The 14,375-nt window shown below is 44.2% G+C and overlaps 1 protein-coding gene across 1 annotated transcript; it reads left to right on the top strand.

Annotated features, from left to right (window-relative positions):
* The first annotated feature begins 7,153 nt into the window (after positions 1–7,153).
* On the top strand, positions 7,154–12,729 carry LOC111965481 (neuronal acetylcholine receptor subunit alpha-9-II). The gene is made up of 5 exons (XM_023989659.2): positions 7,154–7,284; positions 9,390–9,544; positions 9,964–10,144; positions 10,915–11,266; positions 11,443–12,729. Exons 1-5 carry the CDS (start codon positions 7,189–7,191, stop codon positions 12,204–12,206), a joined length of 1,548 nt encoding a protein of 515 aa, XP_023845427.2. The 5' UTR covers positions 7,154–7,188; the 3' UTR covers positions 12,207–12,729.
* Positions 12,730–14,375: the final 1,646 nt, after the last annotated feature.

Here is a 14,375-nt window from a genome sequence, read left to right as displayed (position 1 = left end):
TAACGCCACCACGGAGTGTTAATTTAACTATTTACTAGTTAATTAAACTCCTGAATCAACACTATAAACTAGATTTCCACCGGACATGAGACCGGTGGAAATCTGCCCTTTGGTCGGATGAGTCCAAATTTGAGATTTTTGTTTACAACCGCCATGTCTTTGTGAGACGCAGAGTATGTGAATGGATGGTCTCTGCATGTGTGTTTCCCACCGTGAAGCATGGAGGAGGAGGTGTGATGGTGTGGGCGTGCTTTGCTGGTGACACTGTCTGTGAGATCTTTAGAATTCAAGGCACACTTAACCAGCATGGCTACCACAGCATTCTGCAGCGATACTCCATTCCATCTGGTTTGCGCTTAGTGGGACTATCACTTGTTTTTCAACAAGACAATGACACAACACACCTCCAGGTTGTGTAAGGGCTATTTGACCTACAAGGAGAGTGATGGAGTGCTGCATCAGATGACTCGGCCTCCACAATCACCCAACCTCAACCCAATTGAGATGGTTTGGGATGAGTTGGACCGCAGAGTGAAGGAAAAGCAGCCAACAATTGCTCAGTATATGTGGGAACTCCTTCAAGACTGTTAGAAAAGCATTTCGCATGAAGCTGGTTGAGAGAATGCCAAGAGTGAAAAGCTGTTATCAAGGCAAAGGGTGACTACTTTGAAGAATCTCAAATATAAAATGTATTTTGATTTGTTTAACACTTTTTTGGTTACTACATGATTCCATATGTGTTATTTCATAGTTTTGATGTTTTGATGTTTCTACAATGTAGAAAATAGTCAAAATAAAGAAAAACCCTTGAATGAGTAGGCGTGTCCCAACTTTTGACTGGTACTATATATTCTTTCTAAATATAGTATAATCCAATTATCAAACCACTAACTATAGGATTTCACCTTCCTTATAACTGTAAAATACATATTTGTATGTTTAGTGTTGGAGAAAATGTGCATATTCTGTTAAGATCTCTCTTGATCAAAACATCTGTGAACATCACACAGAGCTCTAGCTTGGCTTCCTGAACTTGTTAGGAACTTGCCTTTCATCGCATATTGTCCAACAATGACAAAACAGAAAGTGTTTTTTGTTTAAAATCTATGAATTATTTCAGATGAATGGCTCTAAGTCGATCTCTGAATGTGCTATAGTGATGAAACCACTCTCTCCTGCTGCGCTACAATGTATTGCAGGCTTGTGCTTTGTCAGTGGCTGTGACATAGGGTTTAGCCAGGAGTTGATGGACAGTCGGAAGAACAAATTAAATGGTAGGAGGGACATCCAAGCTTCAAGTGGTTTCAGATTTCACATCCTATGTAAAACGGGGAACTTTACATCTAAGCGGTTTTTAAGGAATGCCGATACATGTACAAATATTCCCATGTAGGTACAGTTTAAAACAAACTCCTGATGTTTAAGTTTAAACAATGAAGTAAACACTAACGCTCAGGCACTATTTAAAATGAACAAAATACAATTAAAAAGCTTATTCAGATTCAGAAGTGTTCTAGAATCATTACATTTACATTTAAGTCATTTAGCAGACGCTCTTATCCAGAGCGACTTACAAATTGGTGCATTCACCTTATGATATCCAGTGGAACAACCACTTTACAATAGTGCATCTAACTCTTTTAAGGGGGGGGGGTTAGAGGGATTACTTTATCCTATTACTTCCGTTCTATGACCACCATTGTTTTCACTATATATGCTACCTCTTGGTGATGCCATTAGGAAACACAATGTCAACTTTCACTGGTATGCAGACGACACACAGATGTACATTTCAATAAAACATGGTGAAGCCCCAAAATGATCTAGCCTGGAAGCCTGTATTTCAGACATAAGGAAGTGGATGTCGGCAAATGTTTTACTTTTGAACTCGGACCAAACAGAAATGCTTGTTCTAGGTCCCAAGAAACAAAGAGATCTGCTGTCGGATCTGACAATGATTCTCGATGGTTGTACAGTTGTCTCAAATAAAACTGAAAGACCTTGGCGTTACTCTTTTTTCCATCTTAGTAACATCACAAAAATCCAAAATATCTGTCCAAAAACGATGCAGAAAAGCTAATCCATGCTTTTGTCACTTCAAGATGAGACTACTGCAATGCTCTAGTCTCCGGCTACCCAGATAATGCACTAAATCAAATCAAGTTTATTTTATATAGCCCTTCGTACATCAGCTAATATCTCGAAGTGCTGTACAGAAACCCAGCCTAAAACCCCAAACCCCAAACAGCAAGCAATGCAGGTGAAGAAGCACTAAATAAACTTTTTCTAGTGCTAAATACAACTGCTAGAATCTTGACAAGAACCAAAACATTTGATCATATTACTCCAGTGCTGGCTTCCTGTTAAGGCTTAATTTCAAGTTTTTACTGTTAACTTACAAAGCGTTACATGGACTTCCTCCTACCCATCTCTCCGATTTGGTCCTGCCTTACATACCTACATGTACGCTACGGTCACAAGACGCATTCCTCATTGTTGTTCATAGAATTTCCAAGTAAACAGCTGAAGGCAGGGCTTTCCCCTAGAGAGTTCCATTTTTATGGAATGGTCTTCCGATCATGTGAGAGACGCAGACTCGTTCTCAACCTTTAAGTCTTTACTGAAGTGTTAGCTCTTCAGTAGGTCCTATGATTGAGTGTAGTCTGGCCCCCGGGTGCGAAGGTGAACTCCAAGGCACTGGAGTGACGAACCACCCTTGCTGTCTCTGCCTGGCTGGCTCCCCTCTCTCTGCCTCTGACCCTGTTATGAGGGCTGAGTCATTGGCTTGCTCGCGCTCTCCCATGCCATTCTTAGGAAGGGTGCATCACGTCATACCAGGCTTTTTTCCCCCACTATACTATTTGAGTGGGTTGAGTCACTGACGTGGATTTCCTGTCGGGTTTTGCGTCCCCTCGGGCTCGTGTTGTGGGGATGTTTTTCAGCGGCAGGGACTGGGAGACTAGTCAGGATTGAGGGAAAGATGAACGGAGCAAAGTACAGAGAGATCCTTAATGAAAACCTGCTCCAGAGTGCTCAAGACCTCAGACTGGGGCGAAGGTTCACCTTCCGACAGGACAACGACCCTAAGCACACAGCCATGACAATGCAGGAGTGGCTTTTTGACAGGTCTCTGAATGTCCTTGAGTGGCCCAGCTAGAGCCCGGACTTGAACCTGATCGAACATCTCTGGAGAGACCTGAAAATAGATGTGCAGCGATGCTCCCCATCCAACCTGACAGAGCTTGAGAGGATCTGCAGAGAAGAATGGGAGAAACTCCCCAAATACAGGTGTTCCAAGCTTGTATCATCATAGCTAAGAAGAGTTGAGGCTGTAATCACTGCCAAAGGTGCTTCAACAAAGTTTTGAGTAATGGGTCAGAATACTTATGCAAATGTGATAACATTTGTACAAACATAAAACAACTGTTTTTGCTTTGTCATTATGGGGTATTGTGTGTAGATTGATGAAGGATACAAAAAAATATAAATTTTAAAACAAGGCTGTAATGCAACAAAATGTGGAAAAGGTCAAGGGGTCTGAATAGTTTCTGAATGCACTGTATGTGAGAAAATAGCATTTGAGGACCGTGCAAAATGCTCATGTGCCCAGGGAGACAGCAACCTTACCTTTGTCCAAGGCCAACTCTGTCTCACTTGACCTCTTGGTTAGCCAGTCCAAGCGGATTATTATTTGTTCAGCTGCAAACTGGGACACTGACTGACGATCACCTTAATTGGCAATACCTAATGTGCTTATCAGCCAGGCTCAACAACTGGAAAAGGTTTTCTGCTGCCCCCTGGGGGAATAGTGTGGAAGTGTAACCTGGATAGTGTGTTTGTCCATATCCTAACACCTTCCCCCCATATCATAACACTTGCAAAGAATCATCAAAGAACCCTTTCTTCGAAAAACTATTCTTAGGATGAAAACGGTTCTTGGTAAAGTCCTACCCCTCCACAAAGAACCCTTTTGGAACCCTTTTTTCTAAGAGTGTACTACTGTGTGTGTGGACTCTGGAGTCAGGCCTCAGCACCCCTTTCGCGACACCATGCAAACTCCCCTGCTGCACAACAACAGCTGCTATCAAGCTACATACATACCCAGCCTCAGGTTTCCTAAGCTTGTTTTGTACCTCCCCTTTTCATCCTGATGAATATCTCTCCCCTGGCACACCACCAAGTCTCCTGACAGAGTTGAGACAAGCTAAGGCATTTAGGCTCAAAGTATAGGTCCAATGATACTCAGTAATGTGAGAAGAGATCTGAGTGAATGTCCGGTTGGTAACAGCTTACCCAGCTAGCGCATAAGGTTCTGAGAACCATATGTTTCTCAGAGCCTGGTGAGAGTGTGGTTGTCCTATGGTTATTTTGCATTCAACCTTCCCATAATATTTCCTACAGGTTTCCTCATGTGGCCTGCCGAGTGCCGCAGCGGTCTAAGGCACTGCATCGCAGTGCTTGAGGCGTCACTACAGACCTGGGTTCGATCCCAGGCTGTGTGACAGGGGATTTTCTTGCCCCATCATGTTCTAGCGACTCCTTGTAGTAGTCCGCGCACCTGCAAGCTGACCTCGGTCGCCAGCTGGAAGGTGTTTCCTGCAACAAATTGGTGCGGCTGGCTTCCGGGTTAAGCGTGCAGTGTGTCAAGAAGCAGTGCGGCTTGGCAGGGTCATGTTTCGGAGGACGCATGGCTCTTGACCTTTGCCTCTCCCGAGTCCGTAGCGATGGGTTGCAGCGATGGGACAAAACTGTAACTACCAATTGGGGAGAAAAAAGGGGTGAAAGTATAAAAAAATAAATAAAAAGGTTTCCCCATGGTTCTATTTAAAGTCATCTTCTTAAATTGTTCAGAGAATGTTAAGAAACAACGTTTTTCTGTGGGAATTTCAGTACTTCAGCATAACAATTTCTACAGGTTTTCTTATGGTTCTATTTAAAGTCATGTTCTGAGAGCATTAACTTTCCATAAAAAACACAAGTAAACACTCTCTCTATCCTCTGTCTTGTTAAGTGTGTTCAGGTGCTTGTTTCCTTTGAAAAAGGGTCTTTGAATAGACTAAAATGAACAGCTTTTAATGAGTAAAAAAAAAACATGGCATTCTTGTGGACTAACTAACTCCTTGGATAGACAGCAGAGATTTCTCAGAACCTCCCTGCAACCAAAAAATGTACATTCCCAGAAATGTTTCACTTCTGTTCTTGAACGTTTAGAAAACCTTCAGTTTTAACGGTCACGAAACGTATGGCTTCGTTCCCAGAACCAATGGGAAACCAAAAACGTACGTTCCCACAACTTCCAAGGAACCAAATGTGCTAGCTAGGTAGGTCCCAGGTTGATGTTTCTGAAGACAACTGTGTGTCTTTGACTTTAATACCCTCATAAGAACACATCTACTGGTTTTACCACCCAGATATAATCCTCTACCATCTCTTCCCTCGGTGCCCTATTACCCAGGTCCCCTGAGGGCCCTCCAAGGCAACCAACCCCAACATCCAGAGAATTGTAGGCTATAACCATTTGACTGCCACAGCATCCATGACCATAAAACCACACAACCATTCCTATGCCATATCCGAACTGGATACCCATGCAATTATGTTTGAAGACTGTTGGTCCACTATTATATTGACTGAATCTTCTGCATTTATCTCATATGACCCACAGCCTGTTGCGAGCCCACCTGCCAAGCGTTTGATTGACAGCTGAATAGATCCTGTGTGCACTAAGCCGATGCTCGGGAGGGCATCTAGTTTCTCTCGGTCTGCGCGTGCTACGTGATAGCTGGGGTCCTATTCCGTGTCTGAGCGGCCATGCAGCCTCCTCTGCCAAGCAATAAGCGCTGCCCTGAAGCGCGAAGAGGACGAACGGAAATTAAAGGATGTGATCAGCAATTGAGTTCAATTGGGGTTGAATGGGCATCATGTAAACCTGAATGGATTTAAACCAAGGAGTGGTTATTTATTTTGCTCCAACACCCTCCAGTTTCCTTCTGGATTTATTCATCCAAAATGCAGAAGATGGTTCCAGTTGTGTGCTTTGCTACGATGTTGCTCCAGGGTAAGTCAGTGACACTTGTGTTGTACTTTGGACATTTTGTGGAAAGCTTTAGGGGTTTAGTCTATGGAAATCTAAAGATTATATTTCTCTATGTCTCATTTTATATACTATTGCCAGTCAATTTTTGTTCTGACCTAGATCGACATTTTTGCTTTTATAGTTCACAACATAAAGTATTTTTATAAATATAAGTGCTCTCATTTTACACATTGGATTGTTCGCAGAGGTGGAAAAAGTATTCAGGTGTCATACTTGAGTAAATGTAAAGATACCTTAATATAAAATGACGCAAGTAAAAGTGAAAGTAACCGAGTAAAATACTACTTGAGTATCACATTTTAAATGTACTGTACTTAAGTACAGTGGTGGAAAAAGTACTCAATTGTCATACTTGAGTAAAAGTACAAAGTAAAAGTAAATGCTACACATCAAAGTCCTTATATTGAGCAAACCAGATGGCACAATTTCGTTTTTTWATAACTTTTTTTGACAGCCATGCATGGGCACACTCCAACACTCAGACATCATTTACAAAGGGAGCATTTATGTTTAGTGAGTCCACCAGATCAGAGGCAGTAGGGATGACCATTCTCCTGATAAATGTGTGAATTGGACCTTTTTCCTTTACTGCTAAGCTTTCAAATTGTAACTAGAACTTTTGGGTGCCAGGGAAAATGTATGGAGTTAAAAATACATAATTTTCTTTAGGAATGTAGTGAAGTAAAAGTAAAAGTAGTCAAAAATATAAATAGTAAAGTAAAGTACAGATACTCCCAAATCTACTTAAGAAGTACTTTAAAGTATTTTTACTTAAGTACTTTACACCACTGATTGTTCGGCATGCCCCTTGGGCACTTCGACCCATGCATCACACATTCTCCAGACCATACCCTCTCCAAACAAGGTCATCCTTTAATTGGTGCTCAGGTGGATTAAATGGGGTAGCTGTGGAGGGGGGCTTGAACCAGCATTCCATGGGGCCAATATCATGCCACCTGTGCCATTAAGGCTTTGACCCCTCAGAGTCTACACCTATAAAGGGAGACTGCAACAAATAACTTCTATATTCTCCTATCGCAGTGGCTCACTCGGCTCAGGGCCGGTACGCTCAACAGCTGCTCACCGACCTGATGGAGAACTACTCAAACGCCCTGCGGCCGGTGGAGGACACAGACAAAGCCCTGAACGTCACCCTGCAGATTACTCTCTCCCAGATCAAAGACATGGTGAGTCTCAGAGATTACTGACTGTGTCTCGACAATGAGCAGAGCACCACTGGCAATCTATGACTGGCTTCTCTCACAATGAGGCTTTGACAAAATGTAATYCTTGATCAAATAGTTTGCGCGTGTATAATGAGGATAACTCTTCTGAACGATATTGTAGAGAGAGATCATGTACTTTTGATCATTAAGCATTGTGAGAGAAAGGCATCAATTGCCAGTGCTGCTCTGTTCATTGGTAAGACAGTATAGTCTGTATATAGTATAAAGTCAGTCATCTCTGTGACTCACCTGGTCTTTCACCTAAGCATGAAAGGCATATGTACTGTATCTTTAACATGCATCCGGACAGGGCAGATAGGTCCGCCAAGATGCCCTCACTGTATTAGTTACCCAGTTGATTGTATTGGTTCCTCTGTTGATGTGCATGAGAATCAGAATCACCTTTATTCGCCAAGTACATTTACACATACCCAGAATTTGCCTTAGTGAGAAGGTGCTGCCAGCAATAGACGATAATTGAACAGAATACAGACACAAGTCCAGATGGACGTCATACAGAATATACAATATCGGAACAGTGACCATAAACCAAAACTCTGGAGCATAGGCTGATTACAGTGGCAATACACCATTTACAGAGGGGATCTATCTACATAAGCAGAGGGAGGGGTGTTGCCATGGTGAATATATACAGTGTTGTGCGGAGGTGCGCATAGTGCAAATGCAATTGAGTGCAGATTAGTATTAGAGGTCACTGATGACAAGGTGCAGTAGTCAGCCAGGAGGTCTGAGAGACGTCAGACCTCCTACTGTACAGGCCTACAGTTACTCAGCCGTCTCCTGTTTCAGTCCAGCGGAGGGTCAACCTCCCGTTCTGTGTGTCTGTGTGTCTGACTAAGTAACTAAGTGTATCCTGTCCGGTGCACTCTGAAGAGAGATGAGACATCTGTCCTACTGCCTTCATCCTCGTCTCTGTGATGATGTCATCCTGCCACTTGGAAACGCAGACAGACTCATTACGCGTGTGTGACCTGTGTGTGTGTGTGTGTGTATGTGAGTGTGTGTGTAGTGAATGTTCCTTTACTCTCCTTGGTTCCCTGCTTTGGTTAAGCAGTGCATCAGGTTCTGGCAGTGATACTCCCTAAACCCCAGCCGGGTCTGGATTTCACTGTGTCTGACAGCTAGTCTGAGACTTTAGTGGGTTATTGAGTGACAGAGAGAGAGAGAGAGAGGAAGAGTGAGGAGAAATAGAGAGAGACGAGAGAGAAAGAGAGGAGAGAGGAGAGAGAGAGAGAGAGAGAATAGAGAGAGAGAGAGAGAGAGAGAAGAGAGAGAGAGAGAGAGAGAGAGGAGAGGGAAAGAGAGAGAGAGAGAGAGAGAATAGAGGGAAGAGAGACATACACATGTACAGTAGCATATTTCCCTTACCTTGTGTGTGTGGTGTGTGTGTGTGTTGTGTGTGTTGTGTGTGTGTGTGTGTGTGGTGTGTGTGTGTGTGTGTGTGTGTGTGTGTGTGTGTGTGTTGTGTGTGTGTGTGTGTGTGTGTGTGTTGTGTGTGTGTGTGAACGGTCGTCATAGTCGTTCTCCTCCTCAGACGAGGAGGAGCATGGATCGGACCAACACGCAGAGTGGGTAGTGCTCATGATCATTTATTAAAACGAAACTGAAGACTAACACGAAACAAAATAACAAAAATGAGTACAACCGACAACAGTCCCGTGTGGCACGAATACAAACACGGAAACAATCACCCACCAAACACACGTGAAACCCCGGCTGCCTTAGTATGATTCTCAATCAGGGACAACGATTGACAGCTGCCTCTGAATGAGAATCATACCAGGCCGAACACAAAATCCCAACATAGAAAATCACACATAGACAAACCCACCCAACTCACGCCCTGACCAACTAAATAAATACAAGACAAAAGAAAACAGGTCAGGAACGTGACAGTGTGTATGTGTTTGTGAGTGTGTGTCGGCGGCATCTCTGTGTGTGTGTGTGTCTGTGTGTGTGCGTGTCTGCGGCATCTGTGTGTGTGTGTGTGTGTGTGTGTGAACCTGCATCTATCTGTATGTTTATTACTGTGTCTATGTATGCAGGACGAGAGGAACCAGGTATTGATAGCGTACCTGTGGATCCGTCAGACGTGGCACGATGCCTACCTGAGGTGGGACAAGGAGGACTACGATGGCCTGGAGGTCATACGTATCCCCAGCAGCCTGGTGTGGAGGCCTGACCTCGTCCTCTATAACAAGTACGCCCGTACGTCACACAGCTATATACAGCCACAGTATCATGATATCGGAATGACTTATACTATCTAGAAACAACCTCCCTTATTCACATTAACTGTTGGTCCATGAATTGGTCATGTATTAATGCAAAGTATATATATATATATTGAGGAAGATGGTCCCATATACAGTAGAAGGATGTTATACTATAGTATTGACATGGTAAGGCGGCAGGTAGCCAGTGGTTGAGCGCGTTGGGCCAATAACTGAAAGGTCGCTGGTTCGAATCACCGAGCTGACTAGGTGAACGATCTGTCGATGTGCACTTGAGCGAGGCACTTAACCCTAATTGCTCGTGTAAATCACTCAGACTAAAATGTCAAAGATAATAGCCATGTTATTACAGTGTACAGGTACTACTTTCCCTGTTCCTCCTCAGGGCGGATGATGACTTCTCAGGGCCGGTAGACACTAACGTGGTGCTGCGCTATAATGGGGAGATAACATGGGATGCTCCGGCCATCACCAAGAGCTCCTGTGTGGTGGACGTGTCCTACTTCCCCTTCGACAGCCAGGAGTGCAACCTCACCTTTGGCTCCTGGACATACAACGGCAACCAGGTATACAGGATGGGAATCCATCCACAGATCATATATATATATATATTTTTTTAATTTAACCTTTATTTAATTAGGCAAGTCAGTTAAGAACAAATTCTTATTTACAATGACGGTGTCACGAACGTCGTAGTGAGGAGACCAAAGCGCAGCGTGATGTGAATACATCTTCTTTTTTTATAATGAAGAGCACTTAACAAACAATACAAAATAACAAAACGAACGTGACCGCTATAACACTGAGTGCAAACATGCAACATCACATAGACAATCACCCACAAACCAAACTGGAAAATGGCAACCTAAATAGGATCCCCAATCAGAGACAATGATAAACAGCTGCCTCTGATTGGGAACCAATCCAGGCCACCATAGACCTACATAATGCCTAGACTACACACACACACCTAGACATACCCAAAACCCTAGACAAGACAAAATCACCCATACCACCCTCGTCACACCCTGACCTAACCAAAATAATAAAGAAAACAAAGATAACTAAGGTCAGGGCGTGACAGACGGCCTACACCGGCCAAACCCGGACGGCGCTGGGCCAATTGTGCACCGGCCTGTCCTACTGCTTCAGACTGCCCTACCGCAGACATGCAGACACATACATTCCTCGGTGTGTGGTGATATCATTCTGCCATTATCGATGCAGGCAAACTCATTGTGTGTGTGTGTGTGTGTGCGCACTACACATGTCCTGCTAAAACACCGCTATTACGCTCCTATTATATTTCACCCTCTATTCCTATGTCTCTTCCCAGGTTGACATAGCCATGGGCATGGACAGCGGGGACCTGTCTGATTTCGTGGAGAACGTTGAATGGGAATGCCACGGCATGCCGGCCACCAAGAACGTCATTATGTACGGCTGCTGCTCCGACCCCTACCCTGACATCACGTACACCGTCCTGCTCCAGCGCCGTTCCTCCTTCTACATCTTTAACCTTCTCCTGCCCTGCTTCCTCATCTCCTTCCTGGCTCCGCTGGGCTTCTACCTGCCGGCTGACTCTGGGGAGAAGGTGTCCCTGGGGGTCACTGTGTTGCTGGCCCTGACTGTCTTCCAGCTCATGGTGGCCGAGAGTATGCCGCCGTCCGAGAGTGTGCCGCTTATTGGTGAGCGTGTACGCATTTTCTCACCCCCCCCCCGTCTCTTAATCTTTCTCTAACTCTCTCACCCGCACACGCACCGCAAATCTCATACACACGTGACGTCTCATACACGCATGCATCTCATACACGCATGCTGTACATGTGGATGAACTCATTTATCCCTCTCCTGTATGTCACAGGAAAGTACTACATCGCTACCATGACGATGATCACAGCCTCCACGGCTCTCACCATCTTCATCATGAACATCCATTTCTGTGGGGCCGAGGCCAAACCCGTCCCCCACTGGGCCAAAGTCCTCATCATCGACTACATGTCCAAGATCTTCTTTGTCTACGAGGTGGGAGAGAACTGTGCCACTGCCACCTCTTCCTCCTCCTCCTCCTCATCACATTTTGGCCAGGACGATGTCCACCAACCCAACGTCAGCCCCCACCACCAGGCCAATGGGAAACCGGAGGGCAACAGCGGCCGAGAGAACCAGTACCGACACAAACACCCCAGACCCCAGACTCCTGGACCCCAACGTCACTCCAAGCCCCGACACCAACACCACATCACCAGAGATGAGAAGAACCATCTCTCCAGCTCCAAATACGAGGGCTTTGAGTCCAACAGGAACCTCCCCCTGGGGGATTGCTGCAAGGAAGCTCCGCCCTGCTGTCCGGAGGATGAAAAGACAGCCGTGGTCGCTGCTGCGGTGGCCTCAGTAACCTTTGGCCCCTGTGTGTTCTGTAGTCACGGCAGCAGCTTACCCGGGGTGGACTCCAAGCTGGTGCGGAACGTGGAGTACATTGCCAACTGCTTCCGGGAGCAGAGGGCCACCTGCGCCAAGGGGGCGGAGTGGAAGAGGGTTGCCAAGGTGATGGACAGGTTCTTCATGTGGATCTTTTTTATTATGGTCTTCCTCATGAGCATTCTAATCATCGGCAAGGCACCATGACAACGCTGGCTACCCACGTGTTGTTATTGGAGACTGTTCTGTGCACGGTTTCCCAAAAGCATCTTAAGGCTAAGTTCTTCGTTAGAACCATATGATCCTATGGTTCTATGATAAACTTAGCCTTGTGCTTTTGGGAAACCAGGCCCTGTTCTTTTGTTCATCAAGAGAGTATTTGCATGTATATTATGTGTCTAATATGTCTTACTGATGGAACTAAAGAAGGTGCAATGAGAGATGGCTATTTTGATAGATATCTATGTTATTTCCTCATTTCTGTTAACCTTATTGGAGTTTTAACATTTCGACAAATACAATGAACTGCATTGTGGAGGAAAGACTATATCGCACTCTTGTGATCAATGTCCTGATTATCATAAGCACGATCAGTTTACTGAAGTTTGTCAACTCATTTCACTCTTTCTTTTCATCTCTGTACAGAAAATACATGTTATATTAAAAAACATAGCAAATACTGTGTATAAGTAAACTCAAATATCACTACAAGTGTATACCATACTGTGTGTGAATGTTGTTTCTGAACTCCATACACCCTCCCCGTACTAATATCGCCACATCTCCCCGCTAAATAAAACCAGTAGAACTATCACATATTACTCACCAGACTGAAATCAGACTCCAGGGGTTTCAGCGACAAATGACCCGCTCCGGATCCACACGCCCGGAATCATTTTTCACTTCAAAATCATCCAGTCAATAGTTAATGACTGCTTTTGTTTCCAAACAAACAGGCACTGTAAAGATGTAAGGTAATATGGAACATAAATTATGAAACACAATGAGTTTACCCCCTCCAACAACACATACCAAGAGGTTGGTAACATTCAAGTGTTTGTGAGTGTGTGTGTGTGTTGTGTGTATGTGTGTGTGTGTGTGTGTGTGTGTTGTGTGTGTGTGTGTGTGTGTGTGTGTGTGTGTGTGTGGTGTGTGTGTACTGTATGTTTGTGTGTGCTGGCAGGAAGTGGTTGGGGTGGTGTGGTTTACTTTGGACTCGTCTGCACACCTCATAGAAGTAGTCAACCACTCAAAGGGCCAAGTATTTGACCAGAGTGCCCCCCTTATTTGTCCCTATGGATCCTTGTAAAGTTTGAGTTTTTATTAGCAGAATTGTCGCTACTACCTTGTATATCCAGCAGAGGGCAGACATCTCTCACCAATTATCCTCTGGAACGGCACCGAAAATACGAGACAGTGAATTTGAAATCAGATGTCTTTACAACAGCCACCTTTAATACTTTACATATACATAATAAAAAACGAATATTGATTGTAAAATAAAGATATGATCATTACATTTCATTTTGAGTGAATATAGAGTGGAGGATTATGGATACATAACCAACCAGTGTTAAAGAGACTAGTGCATCATCATAACTGATACTAAACCTGTCTCTTGAACCTATCCTCTGACATTAATGAGACCCTGAGTTCACTCAGACAAGGAAGCCTGAGCAGTCATCATCCTCTTCAGGGAAATGATTGTCATGCTGAGTCTGAGAGTGAAATCTCTTCTATTTGCATACTGGGGAAGCCTGTCTCTGGTCCTATTAGTGTACGTTGAGCCGTGGAGCCGATGCATGCTATGATCACCCCAGGAGACAGTGAAAAGTGGGAAACATGTAATTTGCACAGACAGGAGAGCGGCTTGGGAGAGACTGCTGGGGAAATTGCCAGGGTCTTTTTTATTCCACTTAAAGAAGGTTGGGGGAGCCTATCCACACCTGTCTGCAATGCTGTACAGGAGGATGGATCATCATGATATGGACTGTCTCATGCTTCATGACGTGACTGTTCATTATGGCATTCTGATGACTAATTAATGACTCATCATCATTTAGCACTGTAATAAACATCAGTGAATGCGCTGGTTGACTGAATAAAAATAAAACAATGCATWAAAAAATCCATAAATGTGTAATTCTTGTGCAATTCATATCTATCGGCTAAATTTAGGTTTTTCAATCATCGTTTTTTACCTGGCGTTAGTGCGTAGCCTAAGCTTTATGGCCTAACTGTAGCGCGCCAAATACACACCAATTGCCAAATGCTTTTGGGAACTTGGGAAGAGAACGTCAACGTTAACGTTAGAGTTGTAAAAGAGGATGATAGCAGTGCCTGCTATGTAATGCGTGATGATTGTGAGGCGCTATA

Source organism: Salvelinus sp. IW2-2015, linkage group LG6.2, assembly GCF_002910315.2.
Source record: "Salvelinus sp. IW2-2015 linkage group LG6.2, ASM291031v2, whole genome shotgun sequence".
NCBI classification, from domain to species: Eukaryota; Metazoa; Chordata; class Actinopteri; order Salmoniformes; family Salmonidae; genus Salvelinus; species Salvelinus sp. IW2-2015.
The sequence above is the reverse complement of the archived record's forward strand: the minus strand, read 5'-3'. Positions and strand labels throughout refer to the sequence as shown.

What these genes read in the sequence shown, in the direction of transcription:
- LOC111965481 (XM_023989659.2), top strand. Translation starts at nt 7,189, where the DNA reads ATGGAGAACTACTCAAACGCCCTGCGGCCGGTGGAGGACACAGACAAA. An exon ending in TCTCCCAGATCAAAGACATG is followed by an intron (nt 7,285 to 9,389) that starts GTGAGTCTCAGA and finishes CTATGTATGCAG; the next exon opens with GACGAGAGGAACCAGGTATT. An exon ending in CGAGAGTGTGCCGCTTATTG is followed by an intron (nt 11,267 to 11,442) that starts GTGAGCGTGTAC and finishes TGTATGTCACAG; the next exon opens with GAAAGTACTACATCGCTACC.